Here is an 11,709-nt window from a genome sequence, read left to right as displayed (position 1 = left end):
CCAGCCCTATGCTCCCTGTGGTTCCCTGGTGCATCTGCTGTAGTGCTCGTGGAGTAATATTGGTAGGAAGGGACCTCTGGGGATCATCCAAGTCCTCAGTGAGTCAGCTCTGCTGGCTAACCCTGGGAAAACTATCCAGTGCTTTCATGGTGGTTCTTGGTGAGTCAGACTGGTGCCTGGGCTGGAAGGAGGAGGGGGAAATGGGCAGGACTGTGCCCTCCAGCAGTGAGCAATTAGATCTGCTCAGCTGTTTTGGCAGGCAGCTGCTTTCTTACAGAAAAGTGGGCAGATTTTCTTCAGCCTCTTACCTGGCAAACACAGGAGGATGCAGAGGGAAAGGGGATTTAGGACTCCAGTCTGTGGAGAGTCAGTTGTAGGACTGTCAGATTTTTCAGTCTTGCTTTGAAAGGGCTAGATTTCAAGTCATCATTTCATTTTAAAGAGCCCAATTTGTTTCTCAGAGGTGGAAGCTTACCTAGCAAACACAAATTTTTCGTTTGGATGCTGTAATCTCTCAAGTCCTTTCTTGAAGAGTTGCCTTATTTGGGAGTGCTGGATAGTCACTAACACGTTTTAAGAGGTCACAGGGGTATTCATCACAGGTAATGCAGCAGGAGGGATAACAAATGGTCAGTACTTCTGTGACTCTCTAGGTTCTGTCTCTTCTGATATGCTCCTTTGGCCTTGTAAAAGCCTCGAAACTCACCTAGCACCTCTGAAAGGACACCAGAAATCCCACCTTAGAGCCATCTGGGTGAGTGCACCCACCAGCAGCCTGTGTGCTAGAAGATATGCACCAGCATAATGCTGCATGGCTCACAGGTATAAAAAAGCTGCATTTGTGGGGTTTTTTTCCTCCATGAAACAAGAAACAGCCACTAGACTGAAGGTGCATGTGCTTTATGGCTTATGCAGCAAAAGCACATGGTGATCATTAAAGTGCTTTCTTTATTCAGTGTCCCCCACAATAGCTGACCAGTGTGCTTCCATGGCCTGTCACCTTCGTTGCTTCATACCTGTCGGAGGGACTGGCAGTCCTTCCCCAGGTGAAAACCCAGATGAATATGTCTTCACTTTGGGTTGAATGGACCAGTTCATCCCTATGATTTTTAGGACCCCTAAATCTAGTGTCCTCATGTTTGCTGTGGCCCAGCATCCCTGCAGCTCTTGCAGCTTTGAGGTGAGAAGTCATGCTTCAAAGCTTTTGTCATTTGTTTTCCCTTCCTTAAAAACACCTCAAGCAACAAATCAATGAGAAATGTGACTTCCTGGGAGGAAAGGAGGAGCTGATGTTTATGAAACACAGGATTTGAAACCATGGTCCAGACAAACCAGCCAAATGCTTTACGGATAAACATAGCTCAGATGCTGGGTGGGAGCTTTGCTCATGCACTCAGGATGGCACTAATGGATGGAATTAAGTTTGAGAAGCAATCATTTCTCCCTTCCTGAGCCTGGTGAGCAGGGCTGGCAATCCTAATCTTGGCTTGTCTGCTGGCCAGGCTTTGCTTTATTTCTGACTATCGCAGGGACTTGGAGAGTCATGGACATATTGTTCCAACTGTGGGCTAAATCTGAGACAGAATCAGTTTATCACTGGGGAGAAAGTAGAAATCTTTGGCTGTGTTGTGAGGTGCATGTTAGACTGAAAGCTGATTGTTTTCCTTCACAAATGAAAAGATCTTCTTATTAACACTTATAACTTCCTATTTATGTATCAACTTGTTGGAAAGGGGATATTCCAGGGGCAACGTTGGTGAGAGATCAGTTTGAGTTCTCACTTATCAACTATCATATTCACCTCAGTTGTGCTAAATTACAGCCTGGCATACCTTGCCTCGAAGAGGATGATGGGGAGAATTCTCCAAACTGCTCTCCTGGCAGATTGCTGGAAGGGTCCATAAGTGAGCAGTGGGGTAACAAGACCTTGCTTACTGGGGCTCTAAGGATGTTTGTGTCTGAAACCTCTGAGTATCTTGGAGAAAACCACTTTGACACTCTTTAGAACAAAACCCACCATGTGTCTGTCTCCAGGTCCCTAGGTGATTCCTGCAGTCTGTTGGTAATAGAGAGACTGAAAACTACTCTCTCCCCTGGAGGGCAGAGGGCAAATTAATGGTCACCTCTCTCCCAGTGCCAGGAAAGACCTGAAAACTCTCCTGCATGTCACAAGTGCCTTCCAGAGGCACAGACATCACCTCCAAAACCTCAGTGGGGCTGGAGACCCAGCCTCTGCCTGAGGAAGGGTGAGCTGCTACAGTTGCGGTGATGTGCAAGGGCATCAGGCCTCCACAGCCTCAGGGGCAGACAGGTGACATCTTGACCTTGGCTAGAATGTCAGTGTGGCATAAGATTGCCCCTTCAGGGAGTATAGTTCCCCTCTGCAGTGTTTCTGCCCAGAGGGTACCAGAACCAATGCTCCTAGTACACCTTTGTTGTCCTGCCAGAGCACCTGCTTAACTTTTTGAGGATGTTGGACCAGTTTGTTTTTTTTAGAGAGGGATGTCTGAATAACACTAATCAAGAGGCTCAAGACAGGTTTAACAGGTGATGATCTAACCCCTACTAATCATTTACTCGTGTATTTAGGACCCCTGTTGCTCTTCAGGGTTCCATTTTCTCCCATGTTGTCTACAGGACCAAGGAAACAAGTTTTGACTCATCACACAGTTACTTTTCATGCATAGCAGCCTCTTGGCACAGCTGCTGCCAGATGCCTGATATCTTCTGGGACACTTGTCCACTCAGCTTTTTCTCTAAAGGTTTTCCTAATGTTTCTCTTCTGGCCCAAATGGTCACAAGTGCTGACAAAGCAGTGGTAAGTGAGTAAGTGCCAGGCAGATGTAAGCAAGGATCACGTCATACCATGTTGTACTTGCCCCCTTCCAAAATTTGTCCAAGTCAGCAGAGAAGAGAGAGCCAGGGTTGTTTGCTGCCTTATGGTTTGAAAATGCTGTAGTGGTTTTGTTCCTGTCAAAGTCCAGTTTATGCTGTGCATCTGCAGCTTATACTCTCTCCTCAATTTAGTTGTCCCGTTCTCCTTTCCTGCTCCCTCAGTTCTTGTGTGAAATTGCCTGAGGTCTCTGCCATGATGAACAAAAAACCAAACCCAGATGTGTTTTTTTTTCAGACCATGCTTGCAGAGTAGGGGTCGTGCTGCTGGCAGTCATACCTCTCTGATACCCAGGTGCAGAACTGGTGTGGAGGTGACCAGAGAGGCCTGGAGAGAGAGCCTGTATGCTGGAATGGGTTTTGTTCTACATTGCTCATGAATATGAACTATGCATTTTTGAAAGTCTCCTGCCTGGTTAAAAAATGGGGCTGTGGGGCAGTCTGCCAGTGGAAGAGACCAAATTGTTGCCACATTAGGTGTGACTGGGCAGACCTAGGACGAACACATCTGGGGAAGTGAGCCTGCTTCTCTTCCCTACCTCCCTCCAGAACAGAGATGCTATTTCAGTTGTGCAGGCATCATGGCAATCTTGTAAGGGGATGCTGTGCTGGATTATTCTTTCTCTGCACTGGGAGGGTGCAGGCTCAGAGCCCAGGAGGGTTGCTCACTGGGCACCTGCAACGCACTGCAGCAGTGAGCGCCCTGCAAGGGACTTGCAAGAGTGGCTTGCTGGAGGGGGCAGGGTGACCTCATTCTGTCTGCAGCTTGCAGCTGTGGGGATGGCCTCTCCCTGGCAGTTATGGCAGCCTGAGCACTCCAGGAAAGCAGGCAGGAGAATCTAGTTAGATCAACGCTACAGATCATGGTTCATCCTTTACGGAGTCCATCAGTTTCTTGCTGGCACCCAGGAGGGCTGACAAGTAGGGATGGAAAGGATGTAGAGACCAGAGCCACAGATGGGAAGGAAAGGCCCAAGTTTCTTTGGAAGGGTTACTGCAGGCCAGTTTCCTTCTTCAGGCTGCCTGTATGAAGTCTCCCATCTGTCTGTCTTGGGTCTTACCATCTAGTGCAGCTTGGGATGCTGGGTGGGAGATGGCACATGGTTGAATCCAAGAGTGGGAAGCTACTGAAATAACTTTTGTAAAATGCCAGCATCGTGCATGAAGAGGAGGAAAGGAGGGCTGGGATGCGCCTGTAGTGGAGAGGAACAGCCACATAGTCTCAGCTTTGTTGAAAGGGGGTGAAAAAGATGACCTGATAGCTGAAGAGTGGGTTATTGAGGAAGAAGAAGCTCTAGCAGGAAGAAGGATGCAGTGATTGAGGCAAGAAGAGTGCAACTGCACAGAAAGAGATGTGCGTGTTTCCCAGAGCAGTGATAGAAGTTAATAGAAGTCACTGTACAAATATTTTGAAACCATATACATACATGCCAGCACACACACAGGATGTCACTATTTTATTTGGCTTCTCATCTGCTTTGCTTTCCTTTGCTCTTGACATGATAACCTCTCCCAGATGCTCTCTGGCTGATTCTATAGAGTGCAGGGCCAAATCTGGAATGTGAATAAGCTTTGCCTCAACCTCCCTGCAGTCAGAGACCTGATCTTTGTGAGACTGTTCCTGGTCTCTTGAGAGCAGCTGCCATTGTTATTCACAGTCATTAGTGCAGCCTCTAATACCTGTCCAGCCCTAGTGCAGCTGGAGCCTGGTGCCTTGCTCCTGTTAGGGGGATTTTAGTGAAACTCAAGAAACCTGTCATTGTTTTGTCCCCATCAGTAGTGAGGGTGAGAGATTGACTCTGTAGCAAAAGAAGGGAGTATGCTGTATGGTGTCTGGCCAGAGAGCTCAAATCGGTAGGAACAGGAATGAAATTATGACTGTAAAAATAGGGAGCAGATCTGTGCCTTATTCAGTTCCTTTTCCAGTGCCGAAGTATAAAGGGGTGCATTTCTGGTAGGAAATCCAACCATGTGCCCAGGTGTCATGAGCTTTTTTTGTTCTTCTCCCCGTTCTTCCAGGTATTCCAGTACCCCAAGGCCTCCCTTTCCAGAGAAAAGGTTTTGCCAATGCACCAGACCAGCGTTGATGGGGTAGAAGACATGTCCATGCTGGGAGATCTGCATGAAGCTGCTATCCTACTTAACCTGCACCAGCGCTACCAACAGGGTAACATCTATGTAAGTGCTCTAGCTGGGCCACATCCCTTAACGCTGATGTTTTTTGTTTAGCTTCAGGGCTTTGCATGTGAAATACTGATGTTAGCCTTCTTTCATTTGAGTATTGTTTCATGTGGATAGGAATTAGAGGGGCTGTTCTGCCTTGCCAGTTTCATCATCCCTGTGAGATCCTACCCCTAGGGGCCTCTTTCCATCTATGGAAGAACTTCCAAAACACCTCTAGACTTTGTGGTAGTTTTGCACAGCTCTGTATCCTCCATGAACACCTGTGTTTGATGAGCTGTCATTCACATTCCCTAGATTCCTCATTATGGCTGTTCTGTGGTTTATATGGCCAAGCAGACTGGAAAGTGCAGTTTACACAGGTTGCTGCTGGGCATCCCAACTGATCCAGACAGATGAAGCTACTGCTTAACAGAACTAGGAATACAAACTTACTGCCTAATTCTTCTGCTTTTACATGCAGTTGTGCCTTTTCTGAACTGCTCTGCTCTCCTTGCACAGATGAATACTCAAAGCATCTCCTGATTTTCCTCTCGGGCCATCAAGAAAGGGACTTACGAGGAAAACCACACCAGGGATAAGGCATCCCTGGAGTGCTAGGATGGCAGAGTGCTCTGCTGAGACATGGAGAGGACAAGGAGGATATATTACACAGACTGCCTTACCTTGCCTTACTCTTACCCTGCTTGTCCATGTTATGTGCACACAGAGTTTTCCAGATTATGACAGGAAAAATGTAAATCCCTGTCTGTGTTGCATAGCAACTGTTATCAAGGCAACCAAACCATATGCACCTGTATTCCAGGAAGTGCTCAGTAAAGTGACCCTGTTTCTGAACCATCTCCTCCACCGGGTGCAGAGGAGGCTGCAAATTCTCTTTGTTGCTGTAGACCCCCTTGTCTGTTGTCTATCAACACAGCCTTGTGACCCTGTGACAGTACCCACCTGCACATGCTATTTTGATGGCCCATGTCCTTGCTGCTCTACTTGTCCTGTGTTTGACACATGCTGTGTACTTGTTCAGAGCTCTTGGCCCATTTGAGTATATTCCTCCTGTTTCCTCTTCCTCACACCTTAAAATGCGAGGCAGGATTTTCTCCCTTTTCAGTCTGTGCCTTGTACCAGAAATGCCACAACACCAGCACTGTGACAGTGTCACAGTTCCTGTATCTCCTTAAGCTTTTCCTCTCGCTCTGATGTGTCATTCCTATGCAGCATTAGCTCTGTGCCTTCTCCATCCATGTGTAAAGGTGCTAAAGTTTAACACCTTTACACCTCATTTTTTGCCTTTGCATAGTGCATGAATGTCAGCTGTGCACCTCCGGTCTGAAATTTTTGGAGATGTATGAAGGGGCCTGGCCTCTGTAACATGCCCAGCACTGGAAAGAACCTGGCAGTGAAGAATTTTAAGACCTGCCTCAGAGTGGGATTGTATCTGGGTATATGTTTGAGCAATGTCTGACCTGGAGGACACCAAACCATACAAGTGGTGGTTTTCATTTCTGCTGTGTAGACATGAATATTACACTTACCTTATCACTATGAGTTTTTGGCATAGCCCACCTGCACATAGTTTTCAGTTAAGCAGAAATTGAGAATGTCAGCTGTAGTGCCACCTAATGACTTGCAGTGCTCTGTGAATACCATGAATGTTGCAGGACTGGAGTTTATTTAATATCATCCTCAGCAGTCTCCACAGATAGAACATAGTAGGCTAAGGTTGCAGCTCAAGCTGCACTGAGAGGAGTTATGCCTATCAGTCAGGGGAAAAAATATTTGGAAGGAAATTGGAGAGATTAAAAGCAGGTAAGAAATACAGTTTTCTGGAAAGCAAATTCACCTGAAAGAATGGGTAACCTGGAATACTGATAACTGATATTAAAAATAAGTAAATAATAACAATAATAATTAATTAGAGGATGGAAAACTGAGAAAGTGAAGTGGACAACTGCTGTGAAAAAGGTCAGTGCAGCTTTGAGCTGTATGCCTGGAGGCATCCTACCATGAGCTCCTAAAGCAGATTCTTTCTGATCAGGGACTACAGGTAGCAGTATATCTAGTCTGGTGTGGTACCCATAATTAATTTACTACAGGAATATTGACAATCTCAACAGTACTTTTTGTTTTCCATGTAAATACTACTTAAGCTCTACCCAGCTGTTTAAGGAAATTATGTGAGCACAACAGCCTGCAGCTTTTAGGAGTGCATCTTCCCCCTTCATTCTTGCCATTCCTCTATTCCTTAGTAAAAGTAGACCCAACAAAATGTGAGTGATGTATAAATGAGTCAGGGGCTGTACTGCCACATTTTGTGCTGTTCTGAGCTCTGCCATGCCTAACCACCAAAGCAGGATCTATTGTCTTGAGAGGCAGGCATGCCACATGCGGCTTGTCCTGCTCTGGACTGTTCTTTGGGGTGATCACTTTGCTAACAGAGTGGCTGGTATGTATGTGTTTGGTGCACAAATGCTGCTGCAATTAAAGATTATGGATAGAAATTGTCTATAAGGGAATGCAGGTGATGAGGAGACTGCAACTGGCAGATGGAAAAATTTCCTAGGAACACCTTTGAAAGAGATGGCTGCAGCAGAAGAAGTTCTGGAAAGGACTGCAGCTAGAGCTCTGTTCCTTGGGAGAGATGAAACTAGAATGGGAAATGCAAAATGAAATTTCTGAGAGGAAAAGATGCTGTGAAAGTCTGGGAGAAGTATTAGGATGGACATCTCTGTCTTGTAGTCTCTGGACAATGTCTCTTGCTCAACTGCTTGTACAATGCTTTTTCCCCAATCCATGTTTTCTCACTTAATGCTTTCCTCTTTCCTTCCACCTGTCTGGCCAAAGATCATGTGCTTGCTTATTGCTTACATCATCAATGAATTATATTTCTGCTCACAAACCTCCATGTCAGAGGGTCCTCAGGACTTGTTCCATGCTAGCCTTTTCATACTGATAATGCAGTTTGGCCTAGGTGATTTTTTTTCCCTGATGATCTCTGACTGCTGCTTTAATAAATGAGTCTTAAATATTTTGATGACTACAGCATCTTATCAGTCTGGTTTCTGGCTTCAGAGCTTGGCATTGCTATGGCCCCAGATTGCGTTTGACAGGATGCATCTTTCTTGTCACCAAGTGTTTCATTTACAGCTTCTCCAATGGATGCATTCAAATGGTTTTATATGTATGTGATGACTTGTAGTTCATGGCTTGGAAATAATACTAGATGTTGTATCTGACCACAAAGCTTGTCACCTTCTGCAGCAATCTGTTTCCTCTGCCATCTCTGCTGAGAATGGGTATTCCTGGAGTAGAGCAGACCAAGATGTCCCTGTGAAGGAGGCCACGGCACCAGCAGCAGGATTTAGGCTGGATGTTGACCATGTTATAAAGCCATCGTTAGGAGCAGGGTGGCACCACTGCTCCGAATTGCAGCTTTGAGAATAACTGGATTTGAGCTGGTTGGCTGAACTGACAAAGTCATGCCCCAAAAAACAAATTTCATTTCCTTCTGACTTCACAGAAGAATACATTTAAAATTCAATATTGGGCTCTGGGTATTTTATTCTAAACATTACTAACTCTTTCTTTGAACTGTGAGATTTTTAAAATAAATGTTTTCAAAATAAAATGTTTAGAAAATGTAGAAATGTTTTGACTTGAAATCCATAGCTTCAGCTGTCAATTTTGATTTGGTTTGCCAAATGATTTAAGCTGCTCTAAACAGCGTTTTTCAGCAGAAGAAAAATTGCATGCTTTAGTGGTTCATTGCACACTTATATGCGTGGCTGTGTCTGTGTCACACCTCTTTGTTCAGGAGGTGCTTGAACCCTGCCAATCCCCCTCTACCTAAGACTATGCATAGGGGCATTGAAAGCATCTCCTGACACTCCTCAGTCCTGGCTCTGCTATTCAGCTTCAAGCAGAGTGCAAGGCAGCTGTGTATGAAGATGGCTTCATGTTTTTAAATTGTGCAAGCTTCATTTAGCAAAGACAACAGGATAAGAATGTAATATTGTAAAGCAGCAAAATTCAGTGTCCCATCCATACCCAGTTGTGCAGCCCCTTCCCTGGACTTGACATTCTTTGCCAAACTGGGGAGCTGTCTGCTGAAGCTCTACATCCTTATTTAGGCTTTTTCTCTCCACCATGAGTTATTTCAGGGTCTGGGTTTGTCATGATTTTTTTCCGGGAGCTTTATTTCCTTGCTGTGTTTTGTTTTTCCCCCTAGACAAACATTGGTTCCATCTTGGCATCAGTAAATCCCTACAAACCCATCCCTGGTCTGTACAGTGTGGATGCCATAGACCTGTACAGACAGCACCGGCTGGGTGAGCTGCCTCCCCATATCTTCGCCACCGCTAACGAGTGCTACTGCTGCTTGTGGAAGCGTCATGACAGCCAGTGTGTTCTGATAAGGTTAGAAATGGAGAACCAGCTACTCCCTGACTGCATCACATGCCTTGCTCCTGCTGTTCCATTTGCATTGACATCTGCCTAAACATCCACACCATTCTCCCTACCTTTGCCTGATCCCTGCTTGTCACAGCAGAGACACCACATGTTTATTCCTAGAAATCTCTTCTGTGCCATGGGTGGGATGGTCATCAGCTCTGTCTGTCCTGGACTTGTGAATGAAACGTATGTTTTTTCTTAACAGTGGAGAAAGTGGAGCTGGAAAGACTGAGAGCACCAAGTTGCTGCTGAAATTCTTGTCAGCCATGAGCCAGACTTCCCTCGGAGCCCCTGTGGCTGAAAAGAGCACTCGCGTGGAAGAAGCCATCCTGGAAAGCAGGTACAGTCACCCACACAGGCACCCAGCATGCTGGGGCAGTCTGCCTTTGGGTGCCCTGCCTTTGGATGGAGCTGGACCTGGGTAGGGAGGATCACAGACCTAAATGGTGTCACGTCAGGGAAATGTGAAGGTTGTGGTCTCGCCAGGATGCCTCATCCTGGCTGCTCTCCCAGCTGTCTGTGGATGGATGGGCTTCTTTCCAGCAGCAGTGTGGGGTGTGCATGGTAGCCAGAGAATTAATGCTTCAGTTCTTGGTTGTGGCTGTCTTCACAGCAAGTCTCTGTCATGCTCTGACTCCTGGTCTCCTCCATTAGCCCTTGCTCTCCCCTGGCCTCCATGTGTTTCAGGCTGCTGGTATGTCTTACCCTCAGGGGTCCCATGGGCTGCCTTGCAGCTTTCCTGCTGTCCAGCTGAGTGATTTCGTGGAGTACCATCCATGGGAGCTGTAAGGGGGCCCACGTGGTCAGAGCTCATCTTGGCTGGAGCTGACACCAGGGAGCCACCACCACCTGCCTAAACCTTGACAAGGCATCAGGCAGGCAGGGAAGCACATGGCACCTGGATCAAATGTGTTGGGAGAGAAGCAGGCAGCCATGAGGGGATGACGACATGCTCTGGGGCAAAGCCTTCATGCCAGAAGAGGTCCTGACACCCCTGAGGAACCATGACCTATGCCAGGGCAGGGACACCCCTGAGGGACCACAGCCCACAGGTGACCCACGCTGGAATAGGGCTGCAAAGGAAAAAGGTGTCAGGAAAACCTGAAGACATGGAGTGCAGCTGAGGAAAACCAGTAAGAGTCAAAGAACAGCAGAGAAAATGAGGAAGCAGAGAGGGACAGAAATAAGCAGTCCCATGTGTGTGACCCCAGGCTCCTGTGCTGCCTTGTGGGGGGAGTTGCAAGGTGCTACCTGAGGTAAAAATGAAAGCTGAGGCTAAGAAAAGGAGGACAATAGGTGTTTGACTTTAGGTAAACCTGGGGAAGAGGGAGAAAAGATGTTTACTTAAGTGCCTGTTTTATTGTTTGTGTTCTTCTTTTCCTTAACACCTGAATATTCTATTTAATAAATTAAACTCAACAAAATTTTCCAGCACAAGACTCTTGCCTGTGACTGAAGGACTTTGCTGGGGGTCGCACAGTTTAGTACTGTCAAAGGTGAGGCTGCAGGTTGGTCCCAGCTGGACTCTGTGATAGTTGCAGAAGCCTCCAGAGCAGCAAATCAGACATCTGCAACAGGATCTAGGGGTGGAATAAGCTGGAATCCTTTGAACTATCTGTGTGAAAGTGACTCGCATGCAAGTGACATATTTCAAGGCTCAGAGAGTAGAGAGAAGGAATGTTTGCTGGAAGACAGTGAAGCAGAAAAGCGATAGATGACTGTGGTGAAAACAGCCTAAGCAGACCTGCAGTGTCTAATGTGGCAGCTGCAAAAGCATTGCAGGTTTTAGGATCCTTATAAGCAGAGCAATATTGAGCAGAAAGACTGTTACTGTTGGACCTGGTGCTCGAGAGACTGTTGTTGGATGATTTATCCTTTGCAGGTGTGCAGATTTTACCAGGGACGTAGGCAAATTGGAGAAAGCTCTGAAGTGCAGTACAGTCATGACTTAAGATCTACAAAATCTGCTTTAAGGCAAGCGGCTTAGAAGGCTCAAGCCTGCTTAGCAATTAAGTGGTAACTTGACAGTGATCCAGAGAGCTTATGATGGTGGGTAGGTAATTCCTGAGTCTGCAAGATCTCACAGCTGTGAGTTGGAGTAAAGTAAGGGCTCATGACCCGTTTTGTGTACATCTCTAGTGCTGTGTGAGCTACTGCAGGAGAATTTGATTTGTCGCCCTTTCCCTG

At 46.5% G+C, this 11,709-nt stretch overlaps 1 protein-coding gene across 1 annotated transcript in view; it reads left to right on the top strand.

Moving 5' to 3' along the window:
- Nucleotides 1-11,709, top strand: part of LOC103808512 (unconventional myosin-X-like) — a gene marked incomplete at its 5' end in the record, with an annotated part of 47,201 nt that overhangs the window by 713 nt on the left and 34,779 nt on the right. Inside the window, 3 exons of the mRNA XM_009081302.1 lie at nt 4,912-5,070; nt 9,299-9,486; nt 9,728-9,862. Of these exons, the coding sequence (XP_009079550.1) occupies nt 4,912-5,070; nt 9,299-9,486; nt 9,728-9,862 (482 nt within the window). The remainder of the gene's footprint in view (nt 1-4,911; nt 5,071-9,298; nt 9,487-9,727; nt 9,863-11,709) is intronic.

This window comes from Acanthisitta chloris, unplaced genomic scaffold (genome assembly GCF_000695815.1).
Source record: "Acanthisitta chloris isolate BGI_N310 unplaced genomic scaffold, ASM69581v1 scaffold26888, whole genome shotgun sequence".
In the NCBI taxonomy this organism is placed as follows: domain Eukaryota; kingdom Metazoa; phylum Chordata; class Aves; order Passeriformes; family Acanthisittidae; genus Acanthisitta; species Acanthisitta chloris.
This window is presented reverse-complemented; position numbering and strand designations above follow the sequence as displayed.